Source organism: Ochotona princeps, chromosome 5 (genome assembly GCF_030435755.1).
Source record: "Ochotona princeps isolate mOchPri1 chromosome 5, mOchPri1.hap1, whole genome shotgun sequence".
Classification (NCBI taxonomy): Eukaryota; Metazoa; Chordata; class Mammalia; order Lagomorpha; family Ochotonidae; genus Ochotona; species Ochotona princeps.
Window position 1 is genome coordinate 81,076,348 of NC_080836.1, and position 19,551 is coordinate 81,095,898.

The 19,551-nt window shown below is 39.1% G+C and overlaps 1 protein-coding gene across 2 annotated transcripts in view; it reads left to right on the top strand.

Moving 5' to 3' along the window:
* Positions 1-19,551, top strand: part of ADAM23 (ADAM metallopeptidase domain 23) — a 164,706-nt gene that overhangs the window by 79,747 nt on the left and 65,408 nt on the right. For both annotated transcript variants that reach the window (XM_004576899.4, XM_058664904.1), the window contains exons 4-7: positions 4,277-4,340; positions 13,250-13,332; positions 14,378-14,441; positions 18,818-18,893. In XM_004576899.4, coding sequence (XP_004576956.3) covers positions 4,277-4,340; positions 13,250-13,332; positions 14,378-14,441; positions 18,818-18,893 — 287 coding nt within the window. The remainder of the gene's footprint in view (positions 1-4,276; positions 4,341-13,249; positions 13,333-14,377; positions 14,442-18,817; positions 18,894-19,551) is intronic.

Below are 19,551 nucleotides of genomic sequence, written 5' to 3' on the forward strand. Positions count from 1 at the left end.
CCTGAAATTGACTTCTGGTTTTAATATAGGGCATATAAATCTTATCTCTAATATCAAGTTTATGTTTTTTATGGTAAATTTAGTGGCTTTATTTTAAAACATTTGGCTTACATGTATATATCAGTAGTTGAATATGAGATGTGATTAAATGATTTAACTTTTCCAAAATAGTCACTTGTCTCTAACATATATGTATGTAGTTATATACATATTGTTTCTTTTATTAAAGATTTAAAGTGGTATTGCTATTATATAATAAATTTTGATATGAGCTTGAACCTTTTTCTGGGCTTTTTGTTTTGCCCTTCATTCATCTATCAAATCAAGTCAGTGTTACTTTACTCTTTGTGAAGGTGACTAAGATATTAAGGTTTTTTTGCTACTTCTCTTTTTTATTTTTTGTTTGAGCTGGTCTTAGACATTATTTACTTTAAGATGGAATTTCAAGTGATTTAATCAAGTTTTTAAAAAAGCTTTTTTAAACTGCTGCTTTCAATGCTAATATCTCCTATGGGCGCCAGTTCGGATTCTGGCTGCTCTGCATCTGATCCAGTTCCCTGCTAGCGTATCAAGGAAAGTAGTGGAACATTCTTCGACCCCTGTATCCATGTATGAGTCTGGATGAAGCTCCTGGCTCCTGATTTTGGCCTGGCCCCACTCCAGCCATTGCGCCCATTTGTGGAGTGAATCAGTGGGTAGAAAAACACACTTTCCATATCCCTCTGTACTCTGCCTTTCAAATAAGTAAATCCATCTTTTGAAAAAGTTCTAAAATTTTATTTGGTATTACATGTGAATTACTGATTGGGGGTGAGGTTAGCAGACATTATGACATTAATATTTTCATGCAGAATCAGAGACTGTGAGTCATGCAGTCATAATTTTATGTTTTAATGAGCGTAGGGTGCTCATTAAATCTCCTCACATTTATTTAAATGCAAGTTTGTTATAAATTATGTATGTATATCTTGATATGCTAGGAAATTTCAAAAAAATTCATGGAAAATGAGATTAAAAATATATCCATTTTAGTGTAAAAATCGGACATGTATTTCTATATATGTATAAAAGTGAAGAAATGTGTACTGTTGACACCACATAGATTTCAATGTTGTATCAAAATGAATATATGCTTTAATTCCAATTTTATGAATTTTAGGTATTCTTGTGCATGTATATAATATAAAGATTTATCATGTGCTTATTTGAAAGGCAGTGTGATAAAGAAGAAGGGAGAGGGCCCAGTGGCGTGACCTAGCGGCTAAAGTCCTCGCCTTGAACGCCCTGGGATCCCCTATGGGCGCCGGTTCTAATCCCGGCAGCTCCACTTCCCATCCAGCTCCCTGCTTGTGGCCTGGGAAAGCAGTCGAGGACGGCCCAGAGTTTTGGGACCCTGCACCCGCGTGGGAGACCCGGAAGAGGTTCCTGGTTCCCAGCTTCGGATCAGTGCAGCAACGGCCGTTGCACTCACTTGGAGAGTGAATCATCGGACAGAAGATCTTCCACTCTGTCTCTCCTCCTCTCTGTATATCTGACTTTGTAATAAAAAATAAATCTTTAAAAAAAAAAAGAAGAAGAAGGGAGAGAGGAAGAGAGAGAGAATCTTTAATCAAATGGTTCACTCCCCAAATGGCTGCCACCCAGCTAAATAAATTATAATATTCCACATTATCAGTGAAAGGTGTGCATCAACAACTTTTACTCATATAAAATTGAGTTCAGAATTCTCAGTCTTTATTTGGATTGAGCTATTCTGATGTATAAGACTCATTCATGTATAAGGTTTATTTAATTTTTTTAAAAAGGTTAATTTTTATTGGAAAGTAAGAGCACAGAGAGAAATATCTTCTGTCCACTGATTCACTCCCCCAAGAGACCACAACAGCCAGAGTTAAGCCTATCCAAAGCCAGGAGCTTCTTCCAGGTCTCCTGTGCAGGTGCAGGGTCCCAAGGCTTTGGGCCATCTTCTGTTACTTTCCCAGGCCATAAGCAGGGAGCTCGGTGGGAAGTGAAGCAGCTGGGATACCAACTGGTGCCTGTATAGGATCCCGCCGCATGCAAGGCAAGGATTTAACCACTAGGCTATTGTGCCGGGCCCTTAAGATTCATGTTTTATTTATTTATTTTTGGACGTATGAGGATACAACTAAATCGTAAAAGTAACCTGCTTCTGTTACTGGGTCATCTCATAGTTACTGGTATAGTGGCAGACACTGGTAGCCATAACTGAGGATATGTTTGTTATTTCATCTAGTTTGGCTGTAAGTTGGAAAGGGCAGGAAATGAACCATATTTCATTTTTCTTCGGTTGGATATTTCTTTATTAAAAGGAAACTATCAGTTGACTCTGATTCGTTAATCAAGAGATAATATAACCTGTTCTTACTCAGTTGAGAGGGACTGTGTGGTATGGGGTTGGTGGTGGGTGGGCAGGGCACAGAGTGAACTAATAAAGTCTTGGGGATTCTCTTGGTGTGTTTTTATTACTCAGATTATATTTTGTAACTTCTTAAGTTATGTAGGAAAAACTGAAGACTGTTATTAAAAATGTAAATGCAAAAATATATTCTCAAATGAAACCAGTTTGGTGCTGGTCTCTCAAGAGAAGAGAATACAGTTAAGTCTGGGCTCAGTGCGGTAGCCTATCAGCTAAAGTCCTCATCCTGTATGCGCTGGGATCCCATATGGGCGCCGGTTCTAATCCCGGCAGCTCCACTTCCCATCCAGCTCCCTGCTTGTGGCCTGGGAAAGCAGTTGAGGACGGCCCAGAGCCTTGGGAGCCTGCACCCGTGAGTGGGGGAGCCTGCACCCGTGAGTTGGGGAGCCGGTGGAACTGTGTGCACTTCTCCTCTTTGCTCTTACTCAGTGATTACATTTTATAAAATCTCAGTTATTTGCGATGTGGTTGTGATACTTTTTTATGGAACTACTTCTTATTGTCACTTGCCTTTTGGTTTGTTCCATGTTAACTGGCATATCAATCAGATTTACTAGTTTGTATAAAAAGAGTTCACTTTTAAACTGTTTTTTTTTTTTTTTTGAGCAATTGAGGAATGATTTGCTATTGGATACTGTCTGAAATTCTTGTTGATTTGTTGTTTTTACAGACTGGACTGTAGTCATTTGTGGGTTACATCTGCCTTACATCTGCCTATTGAGCTATTTTTTTTTATATATTTATTATTTAACTTCAGTAATTACATTGTATTATGTGACACAATTACATAGATACTTGGGTTCTCCCCACCCCTCCCCAAACCCTCCCACCATGGTGGATTCCTCCACCTTGTTGCATAACCACAGCTCAAGTTCAGTTGAGATTCCCCCATTGCAAGCGTATACCAAACATAGAGTCCAGCATCTTATTGTCCAGTCAAGTCCAACGGCTTCTTAGGTATACCCTCTCTGGTCTGATGACAGAGCCAGCAGAGCATCATCCCAGTCAATTGAAAGCTCCAACATATCATCAGCACAAATTTACATCATTATGGAATTAATTGACATAGTAATGAGTAACCAATATGGTAAAAGTAAATGCGAGTTCTTAACCACCTTCTGTGACCACCTCATTGACATTTCAATTTTAGTTTATACACAACATATAACATACATAACATGTTATACATAACATCATATCATCTTAAATTAAGGCAAACATGTGGTATTTAACCTTTTGGGATTGGCTCATTTCCCTTAGCATTATGGTTTCCAGTTTGGCCCATTTGGCCACAAAGAACTGCATTTTGTTTTTTTTAATAGCTGAGTAGTATTCCATGGAGTAGATGAACCATAGCTTTCTTATCCAATCCTCTGTTGATGGGCATTTTGGTTGCTTCCATGTTTTTGCAATTACTGATTGTGCTGCTATGAGCATAGGAGTGCATGTTGGTTTCTCATAAAACAATTGTTCTGGATATATTCCTAGGAGTGCTATTGCTGGATCATACGGTATGTTGAATTTGAGTTGTTTGAATATTCTCCATACTGATTTCCATAGAGGCTGTACCAGCCTGCAGCCCCACCAGCAGTGGAGTAGGGTTCCCTTTTCCCCGCAACCTCGCCAACAAGTGTTGTTGGTGCTTTTATTCATGTGGGCCAGTCTTACTGGTGTTAGGTGGTACCTCATTGATGTTTTAATTTGGATTTCCCTTATTGCCAGGGAACTTGAGCATTTTTTCATATGTTTATTTGCCATTTGGGTTTGTTCCTTTGTGAAGTGTTTTAAAGCGTCAAGTGTCTTATATGCAGAAATAACACTATTTTGTTTCCTTTGTAGTGGTTTGCTGTCTTCTGATTATGTGGAGATTCACTACGAGAATGGGAAACCACAGTACTCCAAGGTACAGAGAGAGCATCCGGGTATCTGAGAGCTGCTCAATGCACACACCCTCAGGCATTGTGTGGTGTACATCTCACCAAAATCACCTCTCCTCTTACAAGGATACTCTTTTTAGTGGAGAAAAGTTTACTAGCATTTTAAATGTTCGAGATGACATTAGAGATCATGTAAATTCCATTCAGTAGATATACTTCTTGTTTGGGAATGAGGATTCTACTGTAAAGGCAATTGGATATTTCCGTCAGCTGGAGAGTAGCCTCTTTTAATGAAGGGTTAGTAAGGAATAGGTTGATTTAGATGATGGCAAGAGATACTATTTGTATGTGATGAATAGAGCGGTCTGAACTGGTCCGGGTAAAAATTTGAGCAATGGCTGCAGAAATAAACTCTTAACTTTTAGATAAGCAGCCGAATGCACTGGATATATGCAATGTCTGTGAATCCCACAGGAAACTGGAAAACCAAATGAAGTTGGGGAATGTCACTGGGATAGTTTACTCTCCCTAGATTGCTAACAGTGTCAGCATAAAATGGGCATCTTTCACTCACTGAGGCGAGTTGCATAGACAAGAATGGAGATTTCCAGTCTGATGGCCTCTCAACAGATATTTCCAGGTGGCCTTACTTGTAAATCCAACTGGAGGGCATGGCATATCAGAGGCTTTATAACTCTGTTTAACCCTGAGTGTTTTTTTTTTTTATTTGATGTGCATTTCAGCCTTTCAAATTTATGGCACCATTTGAGAAATTGTGTGAATTTTTCCTATTGTTCATCAATTCTTGCCTTAGATTGCACTTTAGGGCTTGTTGAATCCCCGTAAAGGTTAGTGCTGTGTAAAGTAAGCAGGGATGCTCAACTGAGTGCAGAAATGGTACTTCCTGGCATTTGCACAGACCGGAGCTCCTGGAGCTGTGCCGATGCCCTGAGCACTGCGGATGCTGACTCATGAGCTGGAGAAGGCTGCCTGGGAACTTTATAGACTCAGCAGATACGCACCTTGGCGGACTGTAGTAACCTGAGCCAAGCCTCTAGCCCAGAAATGCAGTGCCATTTTTAAGAAGCAGAACAGCTGATTCTTCCAGAGGTCTTCTGAGGTCCCCCAAGGAGGCTTTATCATTACTGAGAAACACTGAATCTTGTAGTGCTTACAGCCAAAACTTAAAGACTATTTCATGTCTAGAAAAGAGATGTGTTTACTGCAGCTGTTGTCGTCTTTGCTGCTTTTCCTCTCATTCAAGACCCGTTTTCTTGAAGTAGTTTAAGTGCTCAACATTAGTTACCTCACAGATAATGAAGTAAAGTTAATAGTCTGTTTTTTGTCTATATTTAAATATACAACTGTCCCCTCAAATCCAGGCTGATAAGCTGCACACTGTTCTGGTAGCAGGATTTAAAAAAATATAACAATGTTATGAACACTTTAACATACATTGAATGATCTTCTAAGCTTTTATTTAAAAAAAAATCCTGTGTAATATCCTTTCCCATTCATTTGTTATAGTATATTTTAAAGTGCAATATTAATAAACAGATTACTTATATTTTTCATCTTTTGTTATACAAATAGTTCTAAATAAGAGCTTTCGATATATATATTTTAACTCATACTGAATAATTACTTAAGGTTTAATTCTGAAAGTGTGATTTTCTGGATCAGAGAATTGATACTTTTTAAAAAAGATTTATTTATTTTTAAGAGAAAGATTTACAGAGAGAAGGAGAGACAGAGAGACATGTCCTCAATATGCTGGTTCACTCTGCAAGTGACCGCAAAAGCTAAAGCTGAGCCCATCCGAAGCCAAGAGCCAGAAGCCTCCTCTGGGTCTCCCATGCGGGTGCAAGGTCCTAAGGATTGAGCTGCCCTCTTCTGCCTTCCCAGGCAATTAGCAGGGAGGTGGATGGGAAGTGAAGCAGCTGGGGTATGAACTGGCGCCCATATGGGATCCTATAGCATACAAGGCGAGGATTTTAGCCACTAGGTACCATAGTGGGCCAAGAATTGATACATTTTTAAAAGATTTTTTGTGTATGTTGAGGTTTTTTTTTTTTGAAAATTTGTATGTTTTAAGACATTGTTTAACTGTTCAATAATTACATTCCATATGCTAGGAAGATTTTCTGTACCGTGTACTAAGAAATGAAATTAATATGTAAGAGTGGCTGGCAAAGCAATTTTTAATGTATTATGGAAACCTTCTAATCCCTCAAGCTGTTTATGAAAAAATTTGCACACGCACACACGCACACACACGCACACACACGCACACACACACACACGCACACACACACACGCACACACACACACACCCCTCAGCGTGGTGTTTATATCGCTGGAGAGGAGAATCACAGTCTATTTGGCTTTGAAATTATATGAAATTGTGAACATTAACAGTTCTGGGAATTCATTACAAACAAAACAATGAATCCACAGTTTTGAAGAAGGTTGGTATATAATTTACAATCTATAAAATGTGCAATTTATTTTCATTATATTTACAGAATTGTGACAGGATCAACATAATCCAGCTAAAATGGTTCTCATCCCCCCTCAAAGAAAACCTGATCTGCTGTCATTCATTCCCATAGTCACCCAAAATTTTACTTTCTGCTTCAATCTACTTATTCCAAACAGGAGAGAAATCATATAATACATACTACCATCTGAGTGGTCCATTTTTACCAGTTATATTTTAACACAAGTGAAAAATGGGAATATTATATATATATAAAATATATAAAAAATATATATATATTGCACAAAGCATCATGTGTTGATATGTACACAGAAGCTGTGAGACAGTCACCACACAGAATGCTACGTAGCACATCTGTCTGCTCAGAGACTTACCATTTTCGTGATGAGAACCTGTAACATTAACTTTTAGCAAATTTCGAGTACATGATACCATATTAACAACTGTGGTCATTATGCTGTACACTTCTAGAACTCATTCATCCTGGAAAACTGAGACACTGTGCCCTTTCACCCACATCTCCTCAGCTCCTGGCAATCTCCGTTTTCCTCTAACCTTTTCAGGTGAATTGTATAGATTCTGTATTCAGATCCTGTAGTATCTTCTCAGGCCTGGTCTGTTTCACTTAGCATTATGTACAGGTAAATTGATATTGTTGCAATTGGCAGAATTTCTCTTTTGAAGACTGAATAATATTCTGATTTATGTGTATGTATACACATTTGTGTACATTAGGACTTTCTTTGGTCTTCGAATTAATAGCCAGTTTCTTTTTTTTTTAATTATATGTTGGCAATCTTTACATTGTTAATTAGGGTAAAAAGGTACAAGGGCTATGGGAAAGTGGGTAAGACCACTATTTCCCTATTGTTTCTTTCATATATTGAGGTAAAGGGAATATTGAGGGAGAAGCCCCACCCAGTCTCCCACCCACCCCAGGTCCCGGATGTAGGGCACGCTCTGAGGGTCTTGCTCAAGTGGTTCTGATAGTTCACCACTTATAAATCACTGCCACTCTTGCCACTCCAGGTACAATGAGGCTGTTGAAGAATCCACTGGTTGACATAGTCCATTCATAGAGTCTCCCTTTGTCCAGTATTTCGCTGCCAACATATAGCTGAGGTGGTTGATTGACCTATTCTATCTTCCATCTTTTCTTGGTTAAGGTTCTGAGTCCGCCATTTCGATTGAGGGGATCCCCAAAGAAACTTTGAGGTGTTCCCAGACCAGATTCCTATATGTACTAGCAAGCACAGTGCCTGCCACAGTCCATCACCCCGATCAGCTGGTGGTTGCAACTGCTGGGTTGGTTCTGTTCTCAGCCACCAGAACCAATGAGTGTTGCATTCCATCCTGGCTCTGCCCATCACATACTCGGCTCTCACCTAAACCAGTGGGAGCTGCAGCCCAGCCTGAGCAACCCACAATAACCCCAACCAGGCCCGCCCCTACCCTGGTTTGCCAGTATGTGTAGCAGACTAGTCCAGTCTGCCCCATATCCCATCTGGCTCTCGTAAATGTCGAAGGGCTTAGTTCCATCTAACCAGCTCAGCTATCCAGCCTTCACGGATGTTACTGAGTGCCTCTCTGTCTAGCCACCCCAGCCCCTGTCCTAGTTATTTTGTGCCCTCCCATGGGAGTGGTAACCCAAGAGGGAGGAGCCCACTATTTCCCTCCCAGGTCTCTCTCACTCCTGGATTATGCACTCTCCAGGTGGCTCTGTGGTTAGACTTGACAGTATTAGCCCTATCAGCTTGACAGTGCCAGCTGATGCTGTGGCTAAGCCCAAACAACCCTCACCCACTCTAACTGTAGATTGCACCAGTAGGAATAGTCCGCCCATCCTAGCTCTTCCCTGACCTGGTTCACATGAGGCACACAGGTGATGTAGCCCTGCCTAGTCTGTTCTGTCCCCATCCCAGCTCACGCTGTCTAATGGGAGTAGCTATCCAGCAAGGGAACCACCCCTTATTCCCCTGTGGGCTCTGCTCCTCCCTTCCTGATTCTCACGTGTGCTGGTTGGGTGCTGTGGTCACATCTGGCACAGGCAAACTCACCTTGGCATTTCGTATTGTGTACTACTTTTGTCGCAACCAAACCTGGCTCGACCCACATTCTGCTCTGGTGTTCGGATTAGCCAGTGGATGGTGTGAACTGATTCAGCTTGGTCTGCCCCCGACCCATGCCAAATGTATGCCAGTGGGATACTTTCCATAACCTCTTCTGGGCTGTTTCCTTCCATGCTTCTTGCGCTTATTTGCAGGGTCTGTGTCCTATCAGAGGAGTTGCCCAGGTTCCTCCATCAGAGCCCCTCCTGGTGTCAGGTTTCGCGCATACCATTGGGTCCATGGGCCAGCACTACTCAGTTCACCTCCTATCCTAGCAGGAGCAGTGGCTTTTCTTAACTAGCCTTCAACCCATTCTGGTTCTTGCTGTTGGATGTTTCAGCCCAGCCACGAATAGCCAGTTTCTTTAAAACATTTCTTTCCACTGGGTAATGAACAAAAGAAATGAAGTAATAAAGAAGCCAAACAAAACTTCTCACTGTAAACTACTTATATTAGATACAAGGTTATCAGGTATTTAAATTCAGAGCTTAATGCTGAAATTACTGTCATTAATTATTCAAAATATTGTCCCTTTTGACAGCATTCTGAGTACATTTAGATTGTGATAGAAGCACAGTATTAAAACCAATCTGACCCATGGAATGAAGAGAATAGATGATGCTGACTCCTCACAAAGCTATTTTGAGTAGTGTAATTTATACAAACTATTAAAAATTTATGCAGCATTGGTACAGCCAAACTGTTCTAATACTTTATTAATTAAAGTACCACAGGAACTTTCTTTCCCCATTGGATTCAAAGAAAGCAAATAATTACACTTGTGTTGTGCTCTCAAGTTTCACAATTATCTGAAATTTTTTTATTCTTTTCCTTATTCTGCAGCATTCTTATTGAGGCGTATGTATCCAACTATAGATACTTTCCTTCTATTTCACTTTTTCTATTAGCTCACAGATTTAAAAAATAGATTGGCATGCCCTGCTAGGTAATTAAGTTGAATTATTTAAATATGTGACTAGACAGTAGCAATTTGAGTATGGTGTCAGTTTTATTATTATATTCAGAATCTAAGTATCATAATATACACATTTACTTGTTTCTGGTCTATGTAGTCTAAAATGTTTAGCAGACTTTTAGGAATCAATGGAAATGACCAATTCTTTGTCACCATGAGTGTCCAGGTTTCTGGAAAATTCTGAATAACTGATCAGTGGAGCATTATTGAATCAGATGAGATTATTTAACAGGCAGGAAAGTGTGATAATTTTTTGAAAAAGTAAGTGAAACTGTGTCACATAATACAACATAATTAATAATTAAAAAAAAGTAAGTGAAGGAAGTAAGCTCTATCTGCATTTAAGGGAGTAGAGTTGACAAGTTCCTCTATTTGGCTTAAACCAATGATACTGAACACCAAATGTTTGTTTACTCTCCAAATTGTTACCACCAGTCACAAAGTTGGTACACTCAACCACTTCTGATTAGAAAATGGCTTAAAAGATGGGCATGATTTCAGTATTCCATTATTTGGGGAATAGGCCTGGGGATGTTCCATGGAGCTCTGATTTTGGGAACTTGTGCAGTGAAGGTAGTTTGGTTATTATCTGGCTTGTGGAATCATCAGCAGTGTGGTAGGCTGAGAATGGTAAGGAGTAGACTTATGGAGATTTTTACTTTCCTTGGACCAGCCAATAAGATCTACTTGTCTGATAGCTTTTTTTTTTTAATTTTATTCAAAAGGCAGTGTGTGTGTGAGAGAGAGAGAGACAGAGAGAGAGAGACAGATCTTCCAGCTGCTGGCTCACTCCCCAGTTGGCTAATTGGTTGCAGTGGCCAGATGTGAGCTGATTCAAAGCCAGAAACTGGGAGCCTGATTTGGATCTTCTACATGAATGCGGGGACCCAAGGATGTGAACTATCCTCCTCTGCTTTTCCAGGCCATAAGCAAGGAGATGGATGGGAAGTAGAGCAGCTAAGATTCAAACTGGTGCCTGTATGGAATGCTGGAGCCACAGGTGGAAGCTTAGCTGTGTTGCTATGCTGTCCCCTGACTGATAGTTTTGGATTTGAGAATGGTATTGCCTGTGAGGACACACAGTAACTTGGATCACATGCACATTTAGCCCCTTTTACTTCTTCCTCTTGTTTGCTTTTTCATAGATCTATGACCACTCACTGGTGATTGATAAATGGTCTGAACCCTTCTTAAATGGAAAGAGAAGTACAAACTGAGAACCTAAAAATGTAGGATTCAATTTGGTCTTCCTCTGTTTTAAACAGACCCTTTCAGAGCTTGGTTCCTATTTCCCTGTCCTACATGGAGATGACAATTATTGTGAGGTGGTGGTTATTGAAGATGGCTAGATCCTTGGGTAAAACTGACTACCTGGTATTATGGACAAATGCTCTGGACATGGCTGTCCACACTGACTCCAGGCTGCAGTGCTTGTTACCCAGGAATGCTGCCTCTTCTCTCTTGAAATTTATTTTATATGAACTATCTCAAGATGTTAATCTGCAATATTATTTCTAAAATGCTGTATAGGTCTGGTGAATTGCTGAATATGTTTTTGCATCTTTAAAAAAATATTTGTATAAATGTAGTAATATGAAATAAGGCAATTCCTATAATACTACTGTTGGAAATTGCCAAGTTGCTGATAGTGCTTAACATAACATTATTTAGATAGTAGATCTTATGATAAACATTGGAGATTGGATAATCCTACAAGGCTCATTTAAGGTCTAGAAAATATGATGATCCATGTTCAAATATGCAGAGAATTCAGTACCTTCAGATAGTATCCTGTGTTTATTCAAACAGGCAACAATGATCCTGGAAGTGAACATCAGCTGTGGTTTCCAAGACAGGGAGTGCTTAGATCTAAGAAAGCACTTGGGAATACTTAAGAGCAAAGAAGAATATTTTTAGCAAGATTTGGAACTACGTTAGCTATTCTTAAGAAAGTAAATACAATGATATTTGCGAGGCTCTAGAGTCCTCTTAAATAATAGGGAAAGACAAGGACTCATTATATGGGAAAATGAGAAAACAAGAAAATGGAGTAAGCAAGAAATGCAATTGTAGTACCAGAGCCATAAAGCGTGTTTGCATTATTACACTACAAGCACAACTGATTTCATCCAGAACTGGTGATGTGTTTAGAATGTGTGGGGGCCAGAAAAATATTCGATATGCTAGGTTAAAAAGATGATTTTGTAATATAAATTTTATTTTTTTATAATGAGTACATGGTGGATCAGGGTGGGAAGGATTGAGGTTTAGGGAAAATTGGGTGTGCTCATTGCTTCCAAATTTGCTATTTCTTCTTGTTGTTTCTAGTGGAAGGGGGGAGACAAAGGGGGAAACCACTCACTTTCCACATGTCCCAGTACCCAGGGATGAGGAGCTGCCATCTCATATCAACCCAGAATCTCAAAGTGTACATATTCCGGGGGTTCTGTCCAAGTGGTTTGGATAGTTCTGACATGCTGCTGATTTCACTGTTCCGAGGATGATGTCACCCTCCCAATGTCCATTGGCTCCAATCACTTAGATTTTTTGCTGTCATTGTTTTTTTGGGGTAGTTGTCCAGTTAGTTCTGTTGTTGTTCTGCTACAGCACCACATGAGCTGCCATATTCTCCTTGTACAACAGGGCCTGTGTCCACTGCTCTGCCTTTTTCATTAAGTAGGACATATTCTTGCAGGTGAGTCCAAGGACCCAGGCCAGGCGTCCCAAGCATAGCTGGATTCCCTACCCCTCGGCTCACAAACCTGACACCCACCTAGTATGTGGGTCCCAGAACCCATTAGAATACATCATGGTGTACAAAATGTCTGCTTTGTGGAAGTGGGGAGGGAAACAGGAAGCTGCTATGCTTTTTAAAATACTGTGTTTTGTAGTTCTACTTCACTTTGAAAACTGAGCTCATATACTGGCCCTGAAAACATAAAAATTAATCGAAAATGATTGGAAAGTAAATAATAAGATTATGTATGGCTCTATGTAAAAGCAGTGATAGATAACATTTTGGGAGTCAAAAAGTCCTTGTTTCACAACATCTGATAAGGACAACCCCTGTAGGATACACTGAAGAGATGTTTAGGTTTCATCATGCCTTTAGAAAGGCTTTTCTCCTTGTGTAAATTTAATACACAATGACTTGTTACAGAAAAGATGAACAATTGTCCAGTCTCATTTGTAACTTCCTAAGGAGGAGCATACAGGCTTATCAATAACAGTACAGATACACGCTCATCTTTCTTTATATTTTTTTGTTTGATTTCTTTTTGCATCCACGTAATGGCCCATGACCTTGACAATACAACCAGTTAAATCTTCTTCTGGTCTTTTGCTCTGTAGGGTGGGGAGCACTGCTACTACCACGGGAGCATCAGAGGCATCAAAGACTCCACGGTGGCGCTGTCAACCTGCAATGGTCTTCAGTACGTGGATCATCCCAGCGTCATCCCTCGCTCTGTGCTGGCTTCCATCCACTCAGGCTTCCACTTTTGTTTTCACTGATACTTGTTTTAGTGACTGTTTTGTACCAGATCCATGCTAGGCATTGGACATAGAGGGATGCACAGGAGGATAAACTCCCTGTTCTCTTTAACATTTAGTTTGAAAGAAATTCGGAGAGTAAACAAATGATTACAAAGATTAATATTGAAACAGCACTTTGGAGGGGTGCTTACTGTATAAGGGAAGGGTGAGGATTTAGAGAAGGACCAGACTGATCTAGGAAGGTTTTGTGATAACTGATCAATCAGATTAGCCTAGAGATGGAAGGAGCTGCTCAGGTAAGGGTTAGGCAACAGGAGAGGAGTTCATGAACTGGCTTAGAGGTGAGCTCTGAAAATACCATATTTAAGTGCCTTTTAGACTTAAACGTAGTGGTGCCTCATATATACACATCTAATTTTGGCCATGTAATGTTTATAAACAAAATTTTGTGTCTTCAAAAATTAAGTGGGGCTTGTATGAAACAAATCAAACAGCTTGGTGGAGATTCACAATTAACAAAACATAAAGGTACTTCTGTATGTATTTTGCCTGTTTTGAATCAGATGGCTTAAGATTATTTCTGTATTTGAAGGGCCTGTTCTATTTTTTTTACAGATTATACCAGATTTGCATAAGTACAAATTTATAGTAGTTGTACATAATTCTGGAATTAAAACCTGAGATGTTGCCTCTGCACATATACTCCTGGCCTAGCTTAGTCTTCTGATTGTCAAGTTATTTTCAAATGTTGATTGTATCAGATGTAATTCATAGGTACTCAAGGTATACCTTTACGCTTTTGATAGTCTGTGTGCTGTGTTGGGCGTAGGATTCCATATAGATGTTTAAACTGTATCTGGGGATGTATAATGGTGTTTGTTCAGCTACACTCATTCTTATGAAGACCCAGTAATTAAGCTCACTTGTTGTTTTCTACTGTTGACCATTTTTATTAATTCTCTCATGTGGTTTTCTGTGCTACAGTGGTATGTTTGAAGATAATACCTATGTGTATATGATAGAGCCACTGGAGCTGATTCATGATGAGGTGAGTCTGACGGGGACATTCCTTTCTTTATGGTGTTTTTCTTTTGTAGCATCTTTGCTATTAGACAGGAAAGAGAAATTAAATACAATAATACCCCTTGAGCCACAATTTCACTTATCTGTCAACAAAAAATTTGAATGGAAAAATTGCAGAAATAATCAAAAACTATGTTCATATAGTTAGTGTTGTAAGTATTCCATTTCATTACCATGTATTGTTGTTAGTCTCTTATTGTCCCAATGTATAAGTTTAGCTTCATCACAGATATGTATGTGTAAGAACAAACAGTGTATGTAGGGTTTGGTGATGCCATTTGTTTCAGGAATTCGCTGGGGGTCTAGAACATACTCTTGGGAAATAAGGCTCGTCTCATGCATACATTTCAAAGTATTTAAACATGCTGTCTTATTTTAACGTTAGATTTGTACCATGCATTTTGATGTTTAAGTTGCACATTCCAGGTCCATGTACTTGTAAGGGAAGCTAAGAGACTCCAAACCTGGATTTTCTCCAGTGCAGGCTAATTCTTTCCCATTCTTGGGGAGAGAGGAAAGATCACTATGTATTGCAGAAAATAAGTTTTCATTCCTAATGTCTTCTTTATCTGATTGTGTAAACTGTGATTATGTAGATAACTTTTTTTTTTTTAGGCCTAGTGACTCTTCAGTGGGTACATTTGTGCACTGAACTATGTCTATATAATAAGAGTGTTTATTTTTCTGTGGGGACAGGGAAGAAAACATTGTTTAGTTATACACAAGCCATGATAAGAAACCACCTTGACAAGAAATTGCTTAGTCTAATAGAATTGCTTGCTAATGGACTAAATGCGCAATCAAATGTGAAATGCAATATATATTAGTCAAACATTATATTGAAGATGTACTGAATGATGATGCTGTTTCAAGTAGTGGGATGTATCAGTTGTAAAAAGCCTGAGTCTAATGGAGGTTATGGTTTTCAGGACAGATGGAAGTATGCAGGGTGAGTAAGTGCATGCGGTGTGTTAGGTCATCATCCATGCTGAGAAGGAACCGTAGAGGAAGGCGCAGGGAGAGTCGAGGTTTTATATTCCCTGTCCATGGAAGGCCCTACAGAGAAGATGAGCTTGGAATAAAAACCTTAAGGAAACAGATTTCTGGAAGGGCAGTCAGGGGGTGAACACACCTAGGTCTGGAGATTGAAGTGTGGCTAGCGTATTCCGGGATCTGCACGGTGCCTGTGACTAGGTTGGAGAAGAGTAAACAAGGGGAGATGGGTGGGTAATGAAGCAGTTCAAGAAGGAAATCAGGTCAGTTGAAAGAACTGCTAATGATAAACAACAACAACAACAAACAGTGATGGGAGTTGGCACAGTGGTTGTACTGCATCCCATGTGATATCCCTTAATGGAAGGCCTGGGTTTGAGTCCCAGCTCTGCTTCTTACAAATGAGCACCCTTGGTTCAAACACTTGGGTACCTTCCGTTTGTGTGGGATGCTTCGATTGAATTCCTGGCTCTTGGATTTCACCTGGCCCAGCCTTGACTGGAGCGGCATTTGGGGAGTGAATCAGCTTATAAATAAAATAATATAAAACAAAGTAAAATGAAAACAAATAAAAAATATTAAAAAGAGCTTCTAATGTGAAAATTGTGTTTTCACTGTGATTAAATTGAAATAGTACCCTTCTTTAATAGGAAGCAGAAAACATTTTTTCTCTTTAATGATTTCAAATTTAGGTAAAATAGATTTTATAACATAACCATTTAGGCTATCAATTATAACAGTTGAACAGATCAACATTTTTCTTGGCTGTGACAATATATACACATTATGTAAAAAAGTAAATTTAAATTTCAAATGGTTAAGGATTGAATTAAACTCATAGTGTTCTCAAGTAATAACAACAAAAAATTACCAGATAATGCAGAAAAATCAACTTACATAAAGACATGTTAAGTAAAATCTTTTTACTTTATTCACTGGTAGATCGGTAACCTATGTATGGCAAAATTATTTCAGTCATTAAGTAAAATATTTACTTTGATTTCTGGCCATGACTAATGACATTGTTATCTCTAAAAAAGCACACCAAAGAACAAAGCCAAAGTCCAAAATAATGATTCCTAACCAGAGAATTTTTTTTAAAATAAAACGTTTATTTTCCTCTACTAGAAATAAAGAGAGACAGAGAGGAAAAGAGATGGAGAGAGGGCCTGGTGCAGTGGCTCAGTGGCTAAATCCTCACCTTGCAAGCCCCGGAAACCCATATGGGTGCCAGTTCATGTCCTTGCTACTTTCCTTCCTTTCCAGCTCCCTGCTTGTGGCCAGGGAACTCAGTTGAGAACAGCCAGAGGCCTTGGGACCCTGCACTTGCATGGGAGACCCAGAAGAAGCTCCTGGCTCCTGGCTTTGGTTCGGCTCGGCTTTGGCTGTTGCTGTCACTTGGAAAGTGAACCAGTTAATGAAAAATCTTTCTCTCCTTCTCTCCTTCTCACTGCAAATTTTTATTTCCAATGGATTTTTAAGAGAGAAAAAAAAAAAGAGGTGGAGAGAATGATTGTCCATTGGCTGGCTCATTTCCCAAATGCCTGCAGTAGTGGAGCTGGACCAGTCAGAAACCAGGAACCAGGAACTCCATCTTTCCTTCATGAGTGGCAGGAATTCAAGCACGTGAGCCAATGGCTGTTGTGTTCCAGAATGCATTAGCAGAAAGCTGGATCAGAAGCGGAGGTTTCAGGACTTGACTGGCACTTGGACATGGAGTGTAGGTGTTCCAAATAATAGTTTAATCCTCTGCAACTCCACATCCGCTCTCTAAGCGCTCTCTAAGTGTGTAAAAGAGGTGATTTTTCTCTATATCCCTACTAGAGTGATTTTGTAGATTCAAAGGATTAATAAACATGTAACATTCATTTTAATGTAAATTGTTGAAAATATTTATGAACTAATTAGCACAAGGGTTATTGAATTAATTTACTTTGCCTTGACATACCTGTGAGTCTGTTGTTCAGAGGCTGTCTTGTCTGCCTTTCTTCCTCCTGTCTTTGTGGAACATTTCACTCTCATCCTCCCCATGAGTAGAGGAAAAGGAGCAGCATTGGAGAACTTCAGTTTCTAAAATTGCATTGCTGATCCAGTTGTGAGTTTTAATTATTGTAGGTATCTTTTCACCTGATGCCTGAATTAAGAGCTTACTGTAATTGAATTAAATATTTTGGAGGTTGAATTTATTATTAATAATTTTCATGTATTTTGCAACCAGTTAAGTATAAGAATAGGATACTTTTAACGAGAATCAGTGTTTTCTGTCACATTAAAAAAATGGAATTGGAAAACTGTATATAACTTATTGAGAATAATTTCATAAGTATTTTATGGTTATAAACACTAATACTTTACAGAAAGAATCAGACAGAGACACGTAGAGTGATCTTCTGTCTGTTGATTCAGCCCCCAAACAGCCAGGACTGGTCCAGGCCAAAGCCAGGAGCCAGGAAGCAGGGATCAAACTGCTTGTCAAACACTGTCTTCCAGGATGTGATTAGCGAGTAGTTGGACTCAGGAGTGGAACCATGATAGGGTGTCCAAACAGTGTCTTCCTTCTGGAACACACAAATGCCCTTCTTCCATTTTTCAATGACACATTCTGATATATATGAAAATTAGATCAATATTTTATAGTATAATTTAACTCAGTAACATAGCCCTTAGTGTCTCAATGCCTTTATAAAGTGGGGTTAAAATGTGCAGTGTCTGAGGTAAGACATAAATTGGGGAATGTGTGGACAAACATTGCCTACACATAACTGTGCACTCAACAGTTGGAGTACTGGCAAGAATAGTAATGGTAACAAGGCATTCCTGAAGGGATGGTTTCTACGACAAAGAGTACTAAGCATTTTCAATATTTTACATTGCTAAGTTTCTCTCTCAAGCCATGTTAGCAGTTTACTTCCACCAGCCATGTGTGTGAGTGATTTTTGACTGTAATTAATTGTGGATATCATCATTTTTTAAACCTTTGTCAGTGTCAAATTTTCATGATTAAAATGTGCATTTCGAAGTATTAAAGTACTTAATGTTCTTTCAAGTACTTATCAGCCTTTTGGATTTATTTCTTCCTTCTGAATAGTTCTATTCATGGCTTTGAGGAAAGTTAAGTTTGAGGAGTAGCTATTACAACTATGCTTTTATCTAAACTATGGCAATTGTGATGTTCCACTTTATTTAAAATTATAATTTCAATAAGGCATATTTTTCATTTTGGAGAGCTAAAAATTGAAATCAATGTTCCCACTTCAGTAAGATCATTAGAGAAAATTCTTACACTATTCCATAGAGACTTGTTCATGCCTCACCTTTTTCCGTTGCCTATAATTGTTTTCGTTGCAGAAAAGTGCTGGTGGTCGACCACATGTAATCCAAAAATTCATGGCAGGACAATATTCGAAGCAAATGAAGAATCTCAGTAAGTTTTAAGCACAGTAGCCATTGTATTTTATGTAGTTGAACTTTTGATGTGGTGGAGCTTGAGAGATAGACAGACTTACTGGAAAGTGGAATTGGTGTCTGTGAGCTGGGGTGAGCACCATGTCTGACCCACGGAGTGAACTGTGGCTTTCAGGAAAAGAAGCATGGAGAATTGTTTCAATGGAAAGACTGAAACATGAAGTGCAGAAGTAAGCCTTGTTGGCATCTGAGAGTACAGCTAGATGCGACAGAAGGATTTACAACAAGGTTCTTCCGTAATTTTTTGATGTTGTGACGCTTTTTAGCCACCTTGCTTCACTTCCCTTTTGGGCTCTGCTCCTGAGGCGTGTTAAGCGTGCTAATAATAGTCAAGACTTCCTTGAGTTCACTGAATGAATGGTGCTGTGTTTGTCTATTAATGCCAGACATCTTTAATGATTTAGGTAGAACAATATGTCATATTTTAATTTAAAACCTAAAATGAAGTAAAAACAGTTCTCTTGCATTTTTGGGTATTGCCAAGATTGTTGATCAAATGTGGATCCTTTAATGAATCTCAGATGACTCATTATGGCTGGAAGATAATTACATGTTTGTGTGACCATGAGAGTGTGAAATGTGTAATGATTAGTATGTTTTTTTTCACTTTGGTTTAT